The 24,119-nt window shown below is 47.2% G+C and overlaps 1 protein-coding gene across 1 annotated transcript in view; it reads left to right on the forward strand.

The window, feature by feature from the left end:
- Nucleotides 1-1,387: 1,387 nt before the first annotated feature.
- Nucleotides 1,388-24,119, forward strand: part of LOC146194269 (polyamine-transporting ATPase 13A3-like) — an 813,351-nt gene continuing 790,619 nt past the window's right edge. Inside the window, exons 1-3 of the mRNA XM_084596520.1 lie at nt 1,388-1,465; nt 4,317-4,441; nt 4,824-4,941. Of these exons, the coding sequence (XP_084452646.1) occupies nt 1,388-1,465; nt 4,317-4,441; nt 4,824-4,941 (321 nt within the window). The remainder of the gene's footprint in view (nt 1,466-4,316; nt 4,442-4,823; nt 4,942-24,119) is intronic.

Genomic DNA, 24,119 nt, shown 5'->3' on the forward strand with positions numbered 1-24,119 from the left:
CCCCCGTGTACATTTAAGAAGGTCACCCGACTTCTTCAAGAATTCGGCGAGCAGGGTCCACCGTCAAGGCTGCTCAGTGGAGCGCCTCTGGCCCATTCGGCACAACGATAGGTTCCCTGTTGTCACCGCTGAGGCGCCAAGGGGATTAAAGTCTGAAAGGCAGCTCTTTTCTATCCCGAAGGAGGGGAGGCGGGAATGTTGGCCCCGCAGCCGGAAACAAAGCGTCACTCCGCTGCCGTCGCCGCCACTTCGCTGCCTTTGGCGCCGGTCGCTCGCCGGCGTTCGCTAAGTACGCCTCCCTTTTCAACTGCTGAAATCTGCGCGTACCTCAGCCGGAACCCTGGTCACAACAGTACCTTAGTAGAAAGCTGCAGAATGAATATTTTGACTTGCTGGAATTATTAATGTACAGAGCACGGAGGCCTCTTGCGTTTGTTTCCATCGAAACGCGGTTACCTCGCTGCGGTTCGATCATTGGTACTCCAATTCAGTATTCGACCGCCGTAAAGAATGAGTCACCGTGCGGGCTGCGCAATCCCGCTTGCCTCAAAACGACTGCTTATATGTCCGATGGGCAAGCGCGCCTGGCAGCTCTACCGGCTCTGCAGTTAGTCCAATACGTTTCCTAACGTGTGGGTGCGGAGGACATATGTGCCAATAAGCAATTCGACACCATTCCGCCTTACACGCACGCACACGCAGACACGCACATGCGGTTACGATGCTCATACGACGGATGCTGTTTGCCGCAAGCAATGCTTGTTAATCGCTTTTTTATTGGTTGTCCCTATCCCTGGCAGAATGCAAAAGGAGCGCTTTGAGAATAGTTGAAAACATTGGGACAGAGAAAGCCACAGCACTCTCATAAAGAAATTTAACTAAAAGAAAAATCGTAATGCCACATTTAGTATATTATGGCTTATCATTTTAGTATTTGAGAGTTTCAGAGTGATCGTACACGTAAGCCGAAGATTTGGGGTCCACATTTTGACAGCCGGATACATATTTGTGCGCACTGTGATAGCTGTTTTGTAATTATTGCAATCATCTATGCACATGTTATTAGCACTGCTCTTTTCAAGTTTACTTTGCACCAGGAGAACCCCTTCAACACCGTTAGTTTACCACACAAAAAAAGGGTTTCTAATTGGGCTAGGTGGTGAGTGTCATGTTCAAATATCGTGGCTCTTTTGAAGAGCACACGTCGTTTTCTACGCCTGTTTTTCAAAACCGCAACGATGTTTGAGCATTACTACACATGTGTCTTGCGGAGAGCCATCTTTTTACTGCTGCTCATTTATCTTCCTGATCTGTTTCTCCAGGAAAGCCAAAGGTCTTCTAGGTCTTCACGCAGAGACGCGACCGGGCATCAAGCACACCTACTAGGATGGGTTACGATGTCTTGCCTCAGGACGAGATCCTGGGCTTCGCTGCTGTCATTCGTGAAGGCAAGGGAGAGAATTTGGTGCGTATTTTTTTATACTCTACTTGAATTTTGGTTTCCTTTATTGCAGCCATTGTGACGGTAGCGCTCACTCGCAAATTCATATTGCTGCTAAATACAGGGCCCATCAGGTTTCAAAATTAAGACCCCATGCTGTAACTGACACAGCATAAAGTCTGGCTGCAAAAAAATGAAAGTAAAGCTAACCTTGTCCTTGAAACATTCCTCAGGAAATCTCAGAAATTTCAAGATTATTTAGATGCCCGTTGAGAATTATGTGGTTACTTTGTAAAGGGCTTCCCCACTATGCGGTCGACGATTGCTGCTCTCCTTCCTATTTGCTGATTGCAATGCATGGTATGACGAGAAAAACTGGAACTACTTTTCTTGTTCGAGCCAGCCGCCGTGGTAACAGCAGCCTGTAACTTGCAAAAGTTCAGAAAACGCTCTACGTAGCAGTTTGTTCTCATATGCGACATGCCTTGAGGAGGCGCACACCGCATAGGCATGGAACGAGAGAGGGGAAGCAGCGCTTATTGTTTTGGAAACATGCAAAACTGGCGGACTGCATCACATTTCAACTTTATATATATATATATATAGCATACCATAGAGTTCCTTACACTAACTAGAGGGAAAGCTGAGGGCGTTGTACTTCAGCCACCATGGGCGCGCTAAGAATCATGGGCCGGTGTGCTACTTGTTGTGAGACAGTCGGTTTTTCTCGTGTACGTGGAGTGGCATTACTGCGATGTTTCTTTTTCGTCGTCATCATCATCTGAAGGTGTGTATACATAGACCGCGAAAGCTATAGTAGCGAAGGCGCAGAAGCAGACGTCGCCAATAAATGGTTTTTGTTTCCGGAAATGCTACTAAAAACTTTCTTAAGTGATTGCACAACCACAAATATTTTTATAACGTTTTTCTGTTTCAAATTTTGCCTATTAAGTGCGAAATATTGGTATTTGTGCTGCTCAAAACTAAGCCAATAGGAGAAAGAGCCATCGCTTATATTGGATAAATCTCACACTGACATGCTGTTTCTCTCTCGTTTTGCAATTTATAGTCACAATATTCAATCTTAGGACATTTTTACTGTAGAACAATGTTTATCTTTGCATTAGTTTTGGCCAAAAGTTGTAGTTCTGCACTCGGTAGCTCTCCGGCCCATGATGCTTTGAGCGCCCATGGTGGCTGAACTGGCCGTCTGGAAACTCCATGTAAACTCCCATAGACGGCAGCACAGCTTTCCCTCTAGGTAAGGTAAGAAACTCTATGTAGCATACGTAAATAGACATACTTGGTTGCTAGAGGTTATCCACAAGTGAAAAATTGCTTCATACTGTCTCAAGAATAGGTAATAACCCGCGGTAGGGGTGCCGGGCTTGCGGGAAGAGTAAATGCCAGGTGTGCAGGCACATGCAGACAACAAGATGCGCAACAAGCAGAGCGTCAAATTTTAAATGGAGAATAGATGGCAACTTTGTTTCCGATGCCTCAAACATTATATATCTCCTAAAATGCGGGGTATGCCGCATGCAGACAGCTACCCCTCTACGAATGCGGTTTAATAATCACCGTGCTCATGTACGCTCTCTGCCCAACCTCCCTTTTTCAAAACATATAAACGGGAAACAACACTCATTCTACTCAGTCAAACTAACAGTTCTTCAGAGGAAATTCAAAAATACACGGGAACGGGAGCAGCGTGAGTCATACTTTATTTACAAGTTTAGGACAATTAATAATGAGAAAAATGAAAACATTGGGGCAATGTCTTCTATACGAGCCATGCTAGTTTAATGCTAGGCTCATATATCAATCATTGTCCCTTAACAGTTTTCCTCGCGTTGTTTTCTTCCGCCCCCCTCCCTTTTTTTTCGCTTCTTTGATACCCTCCCTATCCCACTTCTCGTAAAAACCTCCTTCATGCTTGGCACTCACACCTTTCAGCAAAAACCTCAACGTATTTCACCATTCTACTGTCCCCAGATTTTTTTTCTCTTTTCATTCTTTGAGGTTCATCTCTCGTCGCGAGTTGCTTACCGCTCTAAGCAGACTCGAACTTCACTCCCCGCTGTCAGGTTCTTCTAACCGGCAATGTCCACCCGGTTTTTTTTTGTCTTTTCATCCTGTTGGGCCGCGGGTTGGAGCAAGGGAGGGGAGTATAACAGATACAGCGAAAAGGGGAAAGGGAGAAGCAAAAGGGAGGAAAAAAAATCTTCAAAGCCAAGGCCTTGACCATTGATAGTCGACCACATCTCGCAAAAACCTCCTTCACGCTTGGCGCTCCCGACTTTTAGTGAGAACCGCAACTTTTTTCACCATCTGCAGCAAACACGTTCCCCCACCTGTTCGTTTTTCTTTTTTTTTCTTTCCCGAGGTTGTTCCTCGGCTGCCTATTGTATACAGATGACTCCCGGCAGCCGGTGTCTTGGGTGGATGACCCTTTGGGCCTACCCTGCTCTCCGCGCGTGTGTGTGTATGTGTGTGTTGTGCGCGCCCAGATGGTTCACCTGTATGTCCCCATATTCTGTTTGTATGTGTCACCTCTTGCCAACACTATAAGAAGACAAACCAGAACCATGTACCCTCAGTCTTGAAAAAGGCAGGGCTCCTGCCGAAACGTCGACTCCAAATAAACTTGGAAACAGAATGAAACAATTTTTCACTTCTGTATAACCTCTAGCAAGCAAGTACGTCTATTTACTTATGCTAAGTTTCTTCAATGGCTGCTAGCAAAGCTTCTACCGTTTCCTGGAAATATCTCCTCCATCCGCCAACATGGGCAGTAGTTGGAGACTCCCATACAAAACATCGGTTCCATCACTTTGACGCTTAGAGCTTATTCTCCCCGGCATTCGTCACCCAGCCTGGCGCAGAAATCAGCGACTTGAAACACCTGCTGGACTTCGTGCCCCTTAGTGTTAGTGGACTAATTCTGCATTTGGGTAGTAATGACCTCAACGGCAAGGGCATCCACACCGCGCTGGAGCGGTATGCCAGTGCCTTCAAGTTGATCAGCACGGAACGGCCTGCAATCCGCATCATTTACTTTGTGTTGCCGCGCGCTCCTAACCGCCGACGACGCTTCGGTAATTGGCGATCAGTTAACAAATTTAACCACGAAGCCAACACTTTCAATTCTGGTCTAATTGAACTTTGCGGGCGACACCGAGAGACCTTCCTCCAACATTGATTGGAACTCTTTGCCCCAACCAGCGTCCTCGCGGCGGATGGCGTGCACCGGAGCTTTGATGGGGTGTCTATTATAGCATGGCACATCTACACGCTCCTTCTCGATTACCACCGGCACCACCTATCACAGTGCCAAGATCATTTGCCAGTAACTGGTGACACCTGGTCCCCCGGGGAACAGCATACCCGAGCAGCTCCCACCTACTCTGAGATCCAACCACCAGGATGAGGCCAGGCAAGTCGAGACCCTTTACATCCCGACAATCACGGAGACGCATCAGCAGGTGGAGGATAAGAGAGTGCCCACGCTACAGGGAAGCACTAAAAAAAATCCCGAGGTCATCCAAGGCAACCGAGCGAGGCAAACTTCCATCGGGTACCCAGCGCCGAGCCCTGCTGCCAAACCCGGCGTGGCCATTTCAGCATCTCAGTGAGATCGAGGGCATGGTTGTAACAATCAGGTCATCAGGGGAAGTGACACGGGATGCCACCATGGAGGGAACCCCTTCGGCAGCACGGCCATCATCTGAGATGCTTCGACAAACACCTCCGGCTACACCCATGGATGATACATCGGAGTGCACCCCTACAACTAAGAAGACAGCTCCAACCAACACATCAAAAAGTAATCAGCAATCCCATTCCAAAGAAAATGACCTTGTGGAGAGCACCGGTACCCGAAAACAAAGTGCTGCAAGCGGGCCCCCTAAGAAAACGAGAACCACTGCAGACACGGCCCCACACACCAAGGACCATGTGAACTCTGAAGCCGAGGGCATGATTCCGAGCACACCTGTGTCGCGCTACGATTTGAGAAAGCGCTGTGGTTCGGCACAACGCATCCATCATGACTGACATCCAGGCTGCATGAGTACGCCGACTCTCTTCTTCTCACATTGCCAACAGCCTTCCTCAGATAACTCCAGATTTTTAAAGTTAAGAAAAATTGTTGATAAACGAATTAGCCATGAAATTCCTATCCGTAGCCTTAAGACTTATCTCCAGTCCAAAATCACACCAATGGGTTTGCAGGTATCACTGTCACCCTCAATGAATAACCTGCGTGATGAGGACAAGGAAAATTCGAACCATGTATTGAAATCTGCATCTTTAGAAGTCACCATTTTCCATATTGAGAGGGTGCTGGTATCCCTAAAAGCAGAGGAGAGTCGTGCTCGCAGAAAAATTGCTCAGGCCACTGAACTCATGCTGTTTGAAGAAAAAAGAGCGACCGAGATAACCGAAATCAAACGAAAAAAATTTACCCGTGACGGTGTTCTCCACATTATGATCACGGACCTAACAATACCGGAAACAAGCTCGAAAACAGAAGCAGTTACGCATGATTACCCTCCGGTTGAAAGCTCAGGATTTGATCCCGAGGACAGTATTATGAACCTTTCATCCATCCCCCTTATGACAGAGGAACGATCTGTACTATCACGAGGACTTACATTTTGCCCTACTACTGGACAATGTAAGGAATTTTCGGTATTGAAGGACCTTGACAGCTTTGCGCGAACTACGAGACTCAGGGAATACTTTTTCAAAGGGACACAGAGCACGGCACATGGCAGAGATTTCAGCCTTAAACATCCCCAATGGACTCCGAATACGGGGAGAGACAAACATTTGGACATGTACATTAGTGCCGTCCAGAACGACGTAATCAGAGCTTATAAGGACTAGAGACCAGAGAAGCAAAACCTTTCCAAAAAGGAACGTGACGCATTGAAGGCGCTCAGTAGACGGAAAGATGTGGTCATCAAACCGGCAGATAAAGGAGGCGGCATAGTGGTCATGGACAAGGACAAGTATATTGAGGAAGGCATTAGACAACTCTCTAACACTAAATTCTATAAACACCTAAAAGCGGACCCCATTATAGAGCATCAAACCTTCATAGCAGGGACTCTAAATGAGCTCGCGAAAGGTGGGGACATCTCCCTGCGATTATGCAAAGCCCTGACTGCCTAACACCCGTCGCGGGCCGATTCTACGTGCTTCCGAAAATTCATAAAAGGGGTAACCCTGGCCGCCCTATAGTATCCGGCATCGGCACAATCACAGAAACAATCTCCAGTTTCATTGACACATTAATTGGACACATACCTGAAACACACCCATCCGACAATACGTGACACAAAAAACTTCCTTCGCGAAATGGCAGGTCTAAATCTTCCTCAGAGGGCCTTCCTTGTAACCTTAGATGTAGTCTCCCTATATACAAATATCCCGCATTCCGACGGAATCAAAGCTCTGATTGAGGCATATAATCAGAATAAGAAGGAAGGATCCCCCACTCTAAAAGTCCTAGAGGTATTGACGAAACTAGTACTAGAATACAACAACTTTGAATTCGACAATGAACACTTCTTACAAATTAACAGCACCGCCATGGGTACAAACATGGCCCCTACTTATGCTAACATCTTCATGCATAGCATTGAATCTGAATTTTTACTTCCCCAATTAAGCCCACCTTATACAAACGCCACTTAGATGATATTTTCCTAATTTGAACTGGCACAGAACAATCACTCCTACATATCATTGAAAACTTCAATCTCCTCAATCCTAGGATATCCTTCAAGCACACATTTTCCCGAAACAAAATTAACCTTTTGGATGTTGAAATTGCGGTTCATGAAGGTTCGCTTACCACCAGCGTATACAGAAAACCCACGGACCAGCAACAATACTTACATTTTCAAAGCTGTCATCCTCATCACTCAAAAACAAGCTTTCCATATTCTCAGGCTCATCGATTCAAAAGAATTTGTTCCCAAGATCAGGACTTCGCACGAAACCTAAAACGTATGCGGGAAGTCCTGACTAAACTACTATACCCGCCAGATATTGTTGACGACGCCATAAAAAAGGCATATGAACTCAACCGAGAGGAAATACTGAAGGGACGTCCAAGAAAGGAAAAAAATAGACCGTCGAACGAACCTGGTACTCACTTTCACGAGTACCACTTTTTCCCTTAACAGTTTTCGTCGGGGTGTTTTCTTCCCCCCTCCCTTTTTTTCGCTTCTTTGATACCCTCCATATCCTACTTCTCGAAAAAACCTCCTTCATTCTTGACGTTCACGTCTTTTAGCAAAAACCTCAAAGTATTTCACGAGTTGCTTACCGCTCTAAGCAGACTCGAACTTCACTCGCCGCTGTCAGGTTCTTCTGACCAGCAATGTCCACCCAGTCGTGTTTTTTTTTTATCTTTTCATCCTGTTAGGCCGCGGGTCGGAGCAAGGGAGGGGAGGATAACAGATACAGCGAAAAGGGGAAAAGCAGAGGGAGGAGGGAAAGGGAGGAAAACAATTCTTCAAAGTCAAGGCCTTGACCATTTATAGTCGACCACTTCTCGCAAAAACCTTTCTCACTCTCGGCGCTCCCATCTTTTAGTGAGAACCGCAAATTTTTTCACCAACTAATGCAAACACGTTCCCCCACATGGTCGTTTTCTTTTTCTTTTTTTTTCTTTCCCGAGGTTGTTCCGCGGCTGCCTGTATATACAGATGACTCCCGGCGGCCGGTGCCTTGGGTGGATGACCCTTTGGGCCAACCCTGCTCTCCGCGCGTGTGTGTGTATGTGTGTGTTGTGCTTGCCCAACTGGTTCACCTGTATGTGCCCATATTCTGTTTGTATCACCTCTTGCCAACACTATAAGAAGACAAACAAGAACCATGTAGCCTGCCGAAACGTCGACTACAAATAAACTTGGAAACAAAATGAAGCAATTTTTCACTTGTTTAACTTCTGTCTGTCTGTCTGTCCGTCCGTCCGTCCACCTGCCTTGCCTGCCTGCCTATCGCTAATGAGACTGCCGAAGTGTTTGTGTACTTGGCGCGTTCTCGGGGCCCGAATCGCTCTGGCAGTGGTTCCTGTTTTGATGTCCAATATGCCTTGTGCTTGTGTCCAGTTCTGTGTGAGTGCACCAATGTTTCTGTGATGTGAATGCCTCCTGCCACGTAACAATTTTGTGGAGCCTCCCATCCTCCGCTTCATGGGTATTGCACCAGGACGCTACATCGGCACAGCGACCATGACTCAGCGACTTGAGAAGCCCCAACATTCATGGTCATGGCTCATCCCCCGACATCTTTTCTCGTGCCTCAGACGAATATGTTGACAAATGCTATCGGTACACGAACGTGTCAGCACCCATATTAGGTGGGCCCCACCGTAATTGCTGGCAAAAGTAATTTTCTATTTGTCTGCAACCGCGAGGCCATGGTACGACACCCACGAAGATGAATTAACAAGTTGAGACGTCTTCAAAGTAAAGCTTTGCGCTCTCTTCGGACTGCGAGATGCTTTGAAGGTAGCTGCCAAAACACACCTTGAGTCGCGTGCGCAGTCCTCCAGTGAAAGCTACGCCACCTACTTTGAAGAAGTGCTTGCCTTATGTCACCAGGTTGACACCGCCATGTCGGAATCTCAAAAGGTGGGCCACGTCCTAAAAGGGATTGCGGACGACGCGTTCCATTTGCTCTTCTCCAAAGGCTGTGATACCATGGATGCTCTTATCAATGAGTGCCGTCTCTTCGAGCAAGTAAAGAGCCGGCGCATTTTCCCATAGTTTCAACATCTTCCGAATACGGCGGCCACAGAGAGAGAGAGAGAGAGAGAGAGACTCTTTAATGGAAAAAAAACTGAGAATTTTGCCGGCGTTTAGATTTCGCTGGCATGCTTCTCTGTGTGGGTAGGGGAATTCGGGAGGGAAAGATTGAAAAAAGAAGGGTGAGGGAAATAATATAAATGAAGGGGGAGATAAAACACTCCCATTAAATACGTGTTAAGGTGCTTCGTGGAGTAATGATATAAAATCTAATAATAAAATGCATGATCCGACAAATGGGCTTATAGAGTTCACAGCTTGCAAAATGCCTGAGGGAAACATGCGAGGTGAATTTAGAGTTGTCAAGGAGTCCAATGTCTTTCAAATATCTAAATAAAACGTTCATCGCGAGTCTCTGTTGCCTAGGGCAGGCTAAGGGACCTAAAACACTGTTCATTGTTAAAGGCACTGGGGAGAGGTTCTCCATGCTGTGTTCATAGTTTGCACGCTCGTCAGCGTACGCAATGCACTCAAGTAGGATATGTTCCACAGTTTCAATCGAGCCACAGTTGTCACATTACTGGCTGCTCATTTCACCGAAACGGCAGCGCAATCTATTTGTGTATGCACAGTTTAGACGACGTCGGTGGTAAAGAGTTTCTAGTTGGAGAGGATATTTCGGAGGAAGTCTTGATTTTAGATGTGGCTCAATTGAATAAAGAAATTGGTAGTGATGCGTCGGCAAGCTCCAAAGTCGATACTTTGTTTCGTAAGCAAATGTTTTAGCGAGTTGGGAGGCATCATATTTCGTGAAGAAGGTCCTAATGTATCTTTGATGTTGGTGGCCTTTGCGAGCCGCTTCATCTGCTTTTTCATTATAGAGATTTGGAACACCGTGATCCGCGATACGCTACCGTGATCCGCCACCGCACGTTCCACTGCGCATGCCCAGATCCCTTTGAGGCCGATAGATGGCGCCACATACTTTATGTCGGCACTTAGACCTGCCGCATCGGAACCAATCAGCGTATGCACCCCGCCCACGAGCGGTAGAGGGTCACGGTGGCGGATCGCGGATCACGATATGCTAAATCTCTCTATTGGCTTTAATGCCACAGTGAGCTGGTATCCACTGAAATTTTACGCAGTGGCCTGCGGCAATAGCCAAATGATGAAGATACCCGATTTCAAGGGAAACAGGATGATGATTGTTTTTTTTCAGCAGGTTATTCAGAATTTGCAGAGATGCTTTGGAATCAGCGAAGATAACCCATCTTCCGGGAGTTTGGCGCAGGATATAGGAGAGAGCTTCTTTAATGCCTCGGAGCTCAGATGTCGTAGATGATGTCTTCCGCTGCAGCCGGTAAGACAGGACATGGTTTGTTGAGGGTACATAAAGGCCACAGGATGAAGTGCCTTGAGCAGTTTAACCGTCGGTGAATATGTGCGTGTACTGCTTATGTTCCTTGACTGTGTAGGCGAGAGCGGCTTGCAGAAATGCTACCTGTGGCATGCGGCTTTTCGCATCCACGCCAAGAACAGACATATTCACCTTTAAAGACAATAGCGTCCATGGAGGAAAGGTGACTGGTAGTAAACTACGTGGCTGAGTAATAGTAGCGAGGGTCAGAAACTATACTGCTTGAGCAAAGCCAGAGTTACTGTGAGTTTGGTGGACACGATGCAAGAAATGCTTCTTCCCTTGGATGACATGTCATAGATGGGTGCGCATAGTTTCTTGGGCGGCAATCAAATCTAGCGGGAGGCATACTGCTTCTGCAAGGGTTCCTGATGCAGAGGATCCCTTTGGGAGTCCAAGGCATATCCGCAAGCAGTAGTTCCGTGCAGCTTCAAGAATCTTCTTGCTTGTTGGAGATAATCTTTGAAGTACCGGTAAATAGTAGCGTAGCGCTCCTTCAACGTAGGCCTTTTCAAGCAGAACCATCGATCGGCAGTTGCTGCCCCATCGTGTTCCCGCCATGAATCTGAAAACCTGTGATGCTGCAGTGATTATCTCGTGGTGTTTGTTAATCTGAGGGGCCCAAGAGAGGTTACTGTGAATTATAACCCCTAGGAGTCGATGTGATCGTACATAGGACAGTGCCCGTCCACCCAGAAGGAGCGGGTATAGAGTCATTCTTTTCCTTGTAAAAGCCATAGCAACACACATTTCTGGTGAGAGGCGAAGACCCTGGGGAGCCAGGTACATTGAGATGTGCATTAACGCTCTCTGAATTCGTTGCTGCGTTGTATAACGCGAACGTGATGCACTCCAGATGCAAATATCATCTTGCAAAATTGTAATGCGTACTCCGCGGGGAAGGTTTCTTGTTATATGTATGAAGACAATATTGAACAGGAGAGGGCTGAGCACAGCTCCCTGAGGTACGCCCTCTTCACTGCATGAAAGAGAGTTTGATAATGGGGAGTGCACAATAAAAATTTGCCGCTCTTGTAAATAGTGTCCAATCCAGTTGTAAATCTTTCCTCCAAGGCCAAGGCTCGCCAAGGCTGCGAGAATTGCATGATGAAATACAGTCAAAAGCAGCCTTGATGTCAAGGAAAACGGCTGTCGGGATGTATCCAGCGTGAAGGTGCTCTTCAAGTGATGAGACAAGGGTAATAACATTATCAGTCGCAGACATATTCTGGCGAAACCCGTTCATTTCGTGAGGATATTCTCTTTTGCTCTTGAGGAACCAGGTGACGCGTTTGGAGCTCATTAGCTCCATAAGCTTACCGACGCAGCTCAGTAGGGCAATGGGTCGAAGGATGCATAACTTGTTGGCTGTTTAGAAGGTTTCAAAACGGGGACAATTTTTCGCCAACTTCCATTCCGTTGGGACTTCACCAGACATCCAGGAAGAAATGTAGTATTCCAGGAGTCGAAGGCGGGAATCGTGAGGTAGCTTTGCGATTGCATCATAGATCACTTCATCATGGCCCGGAGACGCCCGTCTGTTTAATTCTGCGATAGCTGTGGTTAACTCCTCAATAGTGAAAGGTAGGTCCATCGCTGACACTGCCGCCGGGGGGATGTTGGACAGACATCTGTGGAGTGTTTGGAAGTCACTGACCCTGCGGACAGTCGTCTTCAGTATTCTTCTGAGCCTTCTTTGATGGATTTTCGTTCATGCAGAGATAGTGCTGTTAAAGGGTAAAGCTGTTGGAGGGGCGTGTGCATACCGCGAAATATTAGCCAAATTTTCGCTAGATATTGACGCATGTCCAGTGTACAACAAAAGTCACGCCATCTTTGCCGACTAAGCTTATCCAGGTAGCGTCGAATGTGGCGTTGTGTGCGTCGGCAGGCCTGAAGGTCTTCAATGTTTTTTGTGCGCATAGCTTTCCTTTCAGCTTGTCTGCGAATAGCGCACAGCCTTTGAAATATCTCATCATTTTTGGATAAGCTATCGCGTTTAGCTGTGATTCGCGTGCTTTCTCTCAGGCGATAAGCGATTTTCGATATTAGTTCCTCATGCCGGGTTGCGGCAGTAATTCCTCTGCTTGCAGCATCTTTGTACATATCCCTGTTTGTACATTTTATAAGAAATTTCTTTGACGCCATCTGCGCACTGACAGGTGATATGAGAATTAGGTAATGCTCACTTCCACGTGTTTCCAGATCGGTGCGCCAGCCAAAGCTGTGGGCAGCTGAACTTGTCACAAAGGTGACGTCAATGCTGCTGGAAGTCGTCAGGCCTCGGAGATAGGTTGTGCTGCCGACATTTAGCGGTTCAATTAAATGTTTTGCCAGAAGTTCTGCAAGCATGGCACCTCGGGTACATGTGTGTGAGCTTCCCCAAATTTCATTGTGAGCGTTGAAGCCTCCGCAAATAATATGTGGAGTGGGCATCCTTGTTATCAACTTTTCAAGCCTCGAAGCATCGAATGGCCGGCCTGGTTCAAGATATACTCCAATAAGAGTGTAGCCTTGTTTTCCAATTACTGTTATGGCGCACACATATTCGTTATAATTGTGAGGCGGAACTTCAACCAAGGAGGCCGGGATATCCTGCGAAAGCCTATCAGCAATCTGCTAACGTTATCTAGTCGTTGTGAACGATGAAAATAGTATCCGCCTAGTCTGAAAGTTTCCTCCACGCGCGATGCAGAGATGACTATTAAAGGGAAGTGGTACGCTCTCACAAGACGAAAATCAGAGAGTTTCGAGCGTAAACCACGAGCGTTCCACTGGAAAATGGTGCATGTGCGATAGATGTTGTGGATGGTCAGCTGTGGAGGAGCTCTTCCTGTTGAAGCCATGATTAATGACGTGTGATATTATGCCCCTGCGGAGCGTAAGAGACTGACAGCAACGGCTCCATTGCTAGACCATCTTCTACTTCTGGGAGTCCTTGTGACGAAGGTTTAGCGCTGACAAGTGCCTTGATATCGGCAAACAGCATCGGAATCAGTAGGCTTGTGATTTCTTGTTCGATGCTTCCGCTTTGCTGCCTTTCGCTGACCTTCTTGTTACATTGCGTTGCCTTAGGCTGAGAGTTAGAATGGTTGTCGGGTCTTGTGCGGAGTGTTGCTGCTGCTTTGTTGGAGGAGCAACGGACTGCCAGCGGACTTTCCACACTTCTTTTTGGCTGCAGCCGCGTACGTGTTATCAAACGTTTTTCCATCATGTGATTATCCATGTTGTGGTGACTGATTTTGGAATATATTTGACGTTTTTGTAAAAACCACGTCAGGGTTAGATGGTGGATCATGACGCTTGGGCGGTTTCCCTTGTGCTTGCTCCACTGAGCGTGCAAGTGTAGCAGCTTTCTTTTTAACACAACCTCCGTATGAAGCAGGGTGTGGGCCATCGCAGTTTGCACAATTACATTGCGCTCTCGAGTTGCACTCTTTGTGCGAATGGGGGCCAGCACGCACTTTGCATCGCATGGGGCCGGTACAATGTCTCGATATGTGGCCATGCCTTTGGCATTTGTAGCATTGTGTCGCTGCTCCGACGTACTCAGTTACAGGTTAACTACAGAACCCAAGCGTGACTCTTTTAGGCAGTGGTGCATCTTTTGAAAATTCTAATATAACAGAACGATGGCGTACCTCTTTGAACCTGCCGCCGTCCTCGGGAATTTATGTTGTTTCCTTCCTAGCTGAGAGACACCTTGGTCAAGTAGATACTCCTGCAGATCTCCATTTAAGTAGGTGACAGTCAGGTCTTGCATTTTCCCGTAGCTGGCTGTGTAAGAATACGGTACCCGGGCCTCTACAGCCACTCCAGCCAGCTTAGTTACTGGGAGCAAACGGTTTGCAACAGACAATGTTGATACTATAACCATTAAGCTCCCATCTTTATTAAGACGATGGCTGACAACTTTTCTTGTGCCGACGCTACAACAGTCGAAGCCACGATGTTAGGGTTGGCTATTGATAGATTTCCTCCTACCTTGGTGGGCCTGAAGACAACCGGAACACCAGCAGCTCTCTGTCTTGTAGGATACAACCGTGAAGGATGCGTGGTTCATGTCCTCTGCGTGGTCACCCAAAGTCGCATCGCTGGCTTTTTCTTCGCGTGGTATCTTTTTCGCAAGGACCTGATCTGTTGAAGCCATTGCAGGGGCCGCTTGACTAGCCGATGGCTCTGCTGCCATTAGTGCAGCATGGAGTGCGGCTGTAGGTGGTGTTTCGTGTCGGAGTGCATACGGCGCAGAGCGCCTAGGAGGTCTCTTGGCGTGCTTCCGCCGGTGGCCAGGGACCCCCAGATCGTCGCATGTTGAGGACACAAATCACATGGAACACTGACTACTCTAAAACTTCGGAAAAACACCAAAACTTAGAGACCGGTCTCAGAGCCGATAAGCTAATCATCGTCTTCTTCTTCCCCCTCTCCGGCCGCCACATTTTCGTGTGTTATGCAGCAGCCACCAAATTGCGCACCTTCCCCTTCGCCTCTTAACATCACCGACACCGTCACCCGGATCGTTCGCCATCAACTGGAGGCCTGTGCACCTGCACCACCTCAAACCACCATCTCCGGCTACCTCTTGCCTGTCGTATCCCTTATTCAGCCCGTCGTGCGAGAGGAATTTGCAAACTTGGACTTCTCTGGTGTCTGTTCCACCGAAAACCCCCGTGTCCGGCCCCCAAGCAGGAATGTTTTCCATCCCCGAGCCCCGTACTTTCGTCGCTATTGAAATCCAGAAGAATGGCGGACGCCTCATGATCGCCCCATATGTTTCAAGTGTTCCTGTGTTGGCCACATTTCCCGGCATTGCCCTAATAGATAGTCTCCGACTTATCGCGCCGAGTTTTCTTATGACTACCGTCCAGATATGCCCATGCCCCGTCGTTTTCCACCCCGCCCACAGCATGACCAATCAGATTCGCCCGATTTCGCAAGCTCCGAACCACGTCGTTCTTCCGCTCTCCATCTACACTAGCCCGTCGTTTTCGATCCCCGCAGCCCCTTCAACTCTCGGCTGCAGCCTCATACGGCCGACCTGATTTTGAAAACAAGCTGACGCAGCTCCCGGAGGTGACACTGAATCCACGACCAGTCCCACAAATCCTCCACGAGACTTCCCACTTGAACAAACTAGATATTAGTTTTTATGCTGTCACCATGCGTGCGCCTCTAGACACTGGAGCGCATATCTCTGTCATGAGTGAAAACCTTCGTCGCCGTTTACGTAAAGTTCTCACGGCGGCTCGGTTTCGGGTGCGTGTCGCAGACGGCGGAACGGTTGGTGTTGACGGCCTCTGCACTGCTCGCTTTATTGTTGCTAGCCATGACCTTCCGTTACAGCACTGTTTTGAACCATTGTGCCCATTACTTCATCTTCGGTCTCAAGTTTCTATCAGAATACTATGCTTTGATCACTGCTCGCAAGGCGTCTTGCTCCTATATCTCTCAATCACCGATCCTGAATCCTTCCCCTGAACACCTTTCTCTGGGGACCTGAGCCGCTGGACTGAGTTTTGGGGGCAGTTTGACCACATTATTCACCGCAACGATAGTCTCATTGTGACAGACAAATTTCACTACTTACGACTATTCTTGAGAGGTAACGCGGTTTCAACCATCGCGGACCTTTCGACAACCGAAGCGTGCTATGTGGACGCCATTTCTATGCATAAGAAACGGTTCGGCGACAAAGCACCCTTGGAGCAATAGTACTTCTCCAGACATAGGACACTGGCAGCCATACGTTCTCCAACCGGCACCATGGCTCTCCGAAAGCTCTACGAGCAAGTACTTAGAAACATCAGAGGGTTGCAATTCTTGGGCGTGAGTAGGACATCGTTTTCTGCGATGCTTTGCGACGTCCTCCTAAGAACGTTCCCTCGTTCTCTCTTAATGCAGTAGCACCGTACACTAGAAGTTTGTGCGGCAGCCGAAGTCCACCATACCGCAGCAACTGGATCGGAGCTAGATCGCTTGCTGGCGTTTCTGATAATTGAAGTAGAGAGCATGGAAAGGACCGACTACAAAGCCCGTGGGCACCCGGCAATACAGTCCGAGACCCGGACGCAATACCATGACAGCCAATGTAAGACAGCGCCTGCGCATCGACCGACTTCATCAGTTCTTCATGCTCAGTCTTCAAAGATCACTGAGGCCTGTGTTTTTTGCCAATCAAGCGATCATTTGACTTCGTCATGTCGTGCTGACCTGCTGCTTCTAGACAAAAAGGAGCTCCTGCCACAGAGCATGCGATGCTTTCGGTGCACGACCAAAGGGCACCGTGCGCGAGACTGCCGTCGCAGGATTACATGCTCTAACTGTGAGGGTCGACACGCCACCAGCATGTGCAACGCGGACGCTACTGAGAGAATCCGTCAAGGAGAGAATAGAATGACCACCGACGAAACAGTATGTAACTCCCTTGAATTGTCCTCGCGTATTCTGCTGCAAACGTCCCGTGTATGGGCAGTGAGTGCCGTCACCTGCTGCTATGTTCGAGGCATCTTGATGGAGGCAAGCAGCGCACGTTTATTACAGAATCATTGGCAAGACCGCTGCAAGTGAAGTTCGCGTGATCCATAAAGATTGCTCTAATACATTTGGAAACGTCTCTGAGCGAGCGGCCAAGAAATGACGCACTGTAGAGCTGAATTTGAAGAGCCAGTTTGCGGATGATGAGATCACTTTGCGTGCTATTCTGGTTCCTCACATATGCAAGGACATTGAGGCAGGGCAGGTCCGTAGATGTGACACGATTGCGTCACTCTCGCTTTGGAGTCCAAGCTGCGATGGACCTTTCTAGTTGTTACAATGTGATTGAGAACAATGGAGAGCGAGGAATGGCTCTGCTCCTTTTGGGAACACAAAAGTCTGAGCAATGTCCACAAAAAGGCCACTGACCCTCGCCGCAGGGTACCCTATCGACTCAAGCCGACAAACAGCTGCAGCACTTCCGAAGGCCTTCTTCAGGACCTGCAGAAGAACGGAAATCTGAGCTAGTTGGTGCATTGCAAGATCAAAAAACAGCGCGGCTACTTGGGACAAACAGAGAAGGGAGAATAACGGACAAGCGCTGACTAACAACTGAAGTTTATTCGAAAAAAAGCACAGGTAATATACACTTTTTTTCTTCTTCAAGAGCATGCGTCCTGGTTCTTGAAGAAAAAAAGTGTATATTACCTGTGCTTTTTTTCGAATAAACTTCAGTTGTTAGTCAGCGCTTGTCCGTTATTCTCCCTTCTCTGTTTGTCCCAAGTAGCCGCGCTGTTTTTTGATCTTCAGGACCTGTTCTATTGCAACGAAACTGTGAGCAGAACCTTGTAAATCCCAGTGCCGACCTTTAAGGCCACTTATGTGGACATAAATGGAGCGGAAATGAGTATCCGTTCGACACGCGGTCTCACCGCCACCTCGCTAGGGCAGCCATGGAAGTCAAGCTACACCACTACTTCGATCATACCTCTAGGCTGCAGCTCGACGACCAGACCAAGGAACGATTTCTCTGCCAGGTGACTGCATCATCGAGTACAAAGGAAAAGAAAAAAAACGATCGAGAGAACTTGCAGGGTGTCATGAGTGAGAGACCAGCCATGAAGGAACCTGATTACCCTACTGGGTTCCCCACAAAGGTAAAACTACTGGTCTTTCCATTTGTCAGAAGCGCTCTGGCGCCCAAAAAGCTGCGAGTACAGGTCAAGCCGGGAGCTTGTCTGCTGAAAGGATGCTACTCGTCGTGGGAACAGCTCTCCGATGAAGTCTGCAAAAGAGTCGTGGCTCGAGCTCTGGAACTCTTAAAACTCGACACGCACATGCGCAGGCATGCTGAGAACGTGCACGACTTCCAGCGCTAGCCGAAGAAATCCTTCGTGTGCCTTGTGCGGGCCCACTAACAGCACACAAAGGTCATACATCTTCTAAATACCTGGGAAGGATACCACTCTTTCTGGAAGGGGTACCAGTACTTTGTTGTTCTCCTGCGGGGTCGAAGAGACTTTCGCATCTCCAAGCTAATCGTCAGGCCCTCCGGGATGCTTCAACGGCTTTCCACATTGATAGAGGAGGCTGACACACGCACTATCTTCGACTACCTTCGCTACCGCTTCTTGACTTTCATGGTGCCGTTCCTCTCTGAGAAGTTTCAGTTCGTTATTTCCTTGGGCCAAACCCATCACCAAGATAATGTTCCGGCCAGGTCACCTGCCTGCCTACACTGAGAACATCTACCCTTACGGAATGTGGTTCTTTGAGTCTGTGCATAAAATAGCAAGAAAATCAGAAATCACCTGATAACAGACAACAGCATGTTGCCGGTCGAAATTGGTACCTATCACCGCGGAGCTCCACAATGCACGCGTCCGCACTGAGTACCAGATGGAAGCTGAGATGATAGAAATCATTCGTTACTTCACACCAATGGTCATGGCACTGACTAGTCAGTCAACGTTTCAAGCATTTCTCATGATGCAGCAGTCTAGCAGCGAGCTGTATTGTGTGTTCAGTGAGGGGCAGGCCGATCTGGACATGAGAGTGAGTGTGAGCAGCCTGGTGCCGCGGTACATGTTCCAGGAGTACAACGAAAGCGTTTGGATAAATCCTACTATCCAAGGACATGGGCATGGGTTGAAGAAATGGACATGGGCAGGACATGTAGTGCGAAGAGAGGATAACCGATGGTCGCTTAGGGTACCAAACTGGATTCCAAGGGAAGGAAAGCGTAGCAGGGGGCGGCAGAAAGTTAGGTGGGCGGATGAGATTAAGAAGTTCGAAGGGATCAAGTGGATGCAGCTAGTACAGAACCGGGTTTAGTGGAGAAATATGGGGAGGCCTTCGCCCTGCGGTGGGTATACTCAGGCTGAAGATGATGATAATTATGATCCAAGGACAATTCATCGCCATAAACATGACACCAATATTCCTGATACAATCTTGGCTTCCTTATGTTGTCTTGGGCTTGATGGTGCCCATCTACTCGCCTTCGACAACTGGAGGCTACATGAGGCACCACGAAACAAGTACAAAATTTACGAAAACAAGGCTTCTGCAAGGTGAAGTTACGCGACGGATTTGTCACTACGCGAGAAATACAGAACCTTGTACCCTTGGAGATCAACACCTGACTTTTCGCAGCCGGCGAGAGTGTTAAATCTTTAGCGCCACTCTTATTAATGAGCTAGCGAGGAGGAAGAAGATACCGAGCCAGCGGGAGGAAGGAAACTGAAAACAAGCGCGAGCTAGTGGAGCGAGGCCATGGATCGTCAACTTGAGCTAAGCGAACAAATTAAATGCAGGCTTTCTAGACACCGTTCGAGATCACAGACTTTGGGTGCAGGCTGGTGGTTCATTTTTAGACACCCCTGCAAAAGAAAAGCGAAGCGCGAGCCTCCGCGTCGTAGGGGCAGTACGGACGGCAATGGGCTGTTGCCTATGTGGATGCCGCCCCATCCAGCTGCTACCCACCCCACGCCCTTGCAGTCACTGATAATTCTCTAAGACCAATTCTAACTGTATCAGTCTAAACTTCGACCTCTGTCGAGGGCACATTTGCATTGATTCGAAGCCTATGACTATGCGTTTGGATGGATGCACCCACTGCCATCAGCCTCTTGCGTTCCGGCATCATCTTTTCTCACCCTGTCCAGACCATCTTGTCCCCACTCACGCGGCTCATCTTGGCAATGAGGGGGCTGATTCCATCGCTTGCGATTCAACTGACGATAGGATGCCTCGATGCGCGCCCGGAGCGCGCGCGTATCGAGGCACCCCACAACTGATTGATTACCCAAGCAGGGATGGATACGCGTGACGCTCTCTTCATGTACCCCCATATCACCTTGCGCTACCGCCCTTCTCTTCTCACCTTACCCTGAGCACAGATCGCTTTCCCAGCACCATCAGCACTTGGGGCTCCACCTTCAAGCCCACCTTTCTTGCGCCAGCTCGTCTTGCCCTTCTGCACCCTGGGACGTACTCGCCAGCCGGCAGTTTGTGACAGCTCCCGCGCCGATTACGCTCATATTCTTGAGCCCTTCCCGGTACCTCGCCCCCTGCCTCTTGGTAGCTTACCAGTCCGCAGCTGTAGGATGCTGTATTGTCCAGCACCGAGCTGGACAACCAACTTCGGCTGGTAGTGTGGGCAGAAGAATACAATAAGATTTATTTTCATTTATTTGTACTTAATAATAATAATCAATCAATCAATCAATCTTTATTTAACGTGCGCAGGAACAACCATGTGGTCTTTGTGCTGCAGCACAAATAAAAAAAAAGAAACAAAAATGAAAAAGCACAAACATGTTTACACACACAGAGAGAACACGAAAAAAGAAATAATACATGAAATGAAACTGAGACGATAAGTATCACGGAAAGTAAGCAAACAATGAGTAGCATCACTTATATACACAGTGAGAGAATTTTTAAACACACCAGGAAAGAAAAAAAAAGAACGGTAGATAGAAGAGAAAAAAAAAACAACAACAAATAACTGACATTGATTATAGTAGTATAGAAATATACATAAAGTAAACAACCATTCCAGGCGCAACAAGTGCATGGTACTTAAAACACAGGCTAGAAATACAGAATAATACAATAAAGAAGTAGAATTGAACAAGGGACAGTAAGATTCGAATATAAAGTTTAAAGTTGAAATATAAGTAAGAAATGGATAAAAAGTAGTTCAAGATACAGACAGCATTGAACAGGAGAAAAAGCAAAAAGTGAAGCAAATACAATATTAAGGCTAGAAAGTGGGAGTTATATGTGATAAAGTACTATTTAGAATACAATGCTACGAACATCCAATGTAAATGAACACAGCGAGTTTTGGAACATGTCAAGGGACAAAAAGAGTTAAATAACCACTGCATCCTGTCCAGAGGGGAGTGGGAATGAAGAGGAGAAACCTGAAATGGTCTGAATTCCCTCATGCTCTTTCGCGGAACGCGCAGTAGGATGTACTCTAAGAGCTGAGGGCACATATTGTGGCCATGAAGGAGTTTGTACAGAAATATGATATCAACTCTGATACGACGGCAGTGAAGAGAAGGAAGATTCAGTTGGGCGCTCCTGGTGGAGCGAGAGGGGGAAGTTGAGCAATGAAAGCGATAATGAAATATCCGTAAAAATTTATTTTGTACTTTGTCAACCTTGTCCAAGTTCGATTTGCAAGTGCCATTCCAAACAACCGACGCATACTCCAAGACCGGCAAGCATATGGACAGGTACAGTTTTAGAAACGGAAGTGGAGAATATGGAACTCTCTCGAAAGTCTGCAAACGAATCCGAGTGTGCGCATAGCCCGCTGAGCAATGCGTTTAGTGTGAGAGGAGAAGCTGAGGGTGCGGTCAAAAAGTACACCAAAGTCATTAATTTCATCAACCCTGTCCAACAGCACAGAATTCACAGAAATATTGGTAGAGAAGACTATGTGTTTTACGAGTAAAGGACACAACCCTAGTTTTGGAAGAATTGAGGGTAAGTCGATTCTTCGCGCATCAATCAGAAAAAGCAGATATGTCCGATTGCAACAACAGGCAATCTTGAAGAGAATGTATTACCTTGAATATTTTTATATCATCAGCATAAAGAAGAAACAAGGAGTTCTTTATCGCGGAGGAAACATCATTAATAAAAACGGAGAAGAGAAGCGGGCCTAGTACTGAACATTGAGGAACTCCACTCGTTGCAGGGTAAACGAAAGAAGTCTGTCCATTGACACTGACAAAGCAGAAGCGATCAAGGAGATAGTTGCGTAGGAGGGCTACGAGTGAGACTTCAACGCCAGAGAGTAGAAGTTTTTCAAGAAGTATTGAGTGAGTAACAACGTCGAAAGCTCTGCTCATATCACAGTACACAGTGTCAACCTGGCCTCTCTGAAGGACAGCTGCAGAGGCATACGTCATAAACGTGACTAGGTTGGTAGAAGTAGAGCGACCCGACATGAAGCCATGTTGATTCGGTACTATGATATGTTTGAGATGAAAGGAAAGTACCCTGTGCAAAGCTAGTTCGAAAAGCTTAGAGGTTGCACATAGAAGAGAAATCGGACGATAATTGGAAACATCAGATTTGTTTCCAGACTTGAAGTCAGGAAACACGCGTGCCGTTTTCCACACGCGAGGAAAGGCAGCATTTTTTAAACAGTTATTAAATATGGCAGTCAGTACTGGTACAAAGATATAACTGAAGGCTTTTATTATGGCAGCTGGAATGCCATCAGGTCCAGGAGACAAAGATGGTCTCAGACGCTTAAGACTCTCAGTTATCAACTCCTCGTCAAAGAGAATGGAATTAGTGCACCAGATGGGAGACAAACGGAATCACAATGTGGATGTCTGTAAACGGAGGAAAAATGTTGGGCAAAACTGTCGGCAACATCCCGAATTTCCGAACCCTGAGAGTCAACTAAGCTGATACTTAAATCTGATTTAATGGAACGCTTGCGAACGTAACGCCAGAACTGACTAAGACGATTTGAGACACTCCTCTCTAAAGACTCAAGATAGGAGTCGCAGTCCCGCTTGTATAAGCGTTTGCAAAGAGAACGCACACGGCGAAACTCATCTGCCCAATTGTGAAACCCAGGGCGTTTTGCTTTACGATGGGCCCGTTCCTTGAGTTTTAACGCCGTTATTAGTTCCCTTGAAAGCCAGGAAGGGAACTTCCTACGCGTAAAGGTATGCAAAGGTATGTACCGACGCATACCATCAAGAACTCTTTCTGTAAAGCGACTGACTTGTCCATCTGAATCATTAATGTCATTTAAAAGGGACCAGTCGATGGAAGAGAAGAAATTGAAAAGACCGACATAATCACCACGTGCATACGCGAAACGGGGCGAATTCCTCACCCTATCTGAATTAGTAAAAGGTGAGGCAGAGACAGCAGTAGTAACTAGAAGCGGAGGGTGAAATTTGTCACAGCGAGTCAGCGGTATGTCTGAACTCGAGACTCGAACACTTTCAAAATTCGATAGACAGATGTCAAGAATATTACCACAGCAGTTTTCAATGAAATTGTGTTGCTGCAAAGAGTTAAAGGCTATAAAATCAAGTAGAGCGTTACACTTAATATGTAATGATTGTTGTGAGAAGAAATAAATGAGTTCCAGTTTATAGCAGGAGTATTAAAATCGCCTAAAATAAGAAGATTGTGTTTGCTGTGACGGGTTATAACATGTTCGATTGAGAGCAGAACATCATAATAGGCTGAAGGAGGAAGATTCGGAGGAATGTAGAAAGCTGCAAGTAAAAGTTTTTCATGTAGATTTAAAGTGAGCTCGAGCCACACACATTCTTCAACAGTTTCCAGATCGGAACGTCGAACACACTTCACAAAACTGTCAATAGCAATGAGCACTCCACCTCCTCTTGATTTGGGACCTGTTTCAGGTCGGTCGCTACGAAAAACAGAGTAATTATTTGGAAAGAAATCATTGGAAGGAATATCACTTGACAGCCAGGTTTCGGTAACCACAACAGCGGTATAA

The sequence above is a fragment of the Amblyomma maculatum genome, chromosome 3 (assembly GCF_055883805.1).
Source record: "Amblyomma maculatum isolate TAMU_Amacu chromosome 3, ASM5588380v1, whole genome shotgun sequence".
NCBI lineage: Eukaryota > Metazoa > Arthropoda > Arachnida > Ixodida > Ixodidae > Amblyomma > Amblyomma maculatum.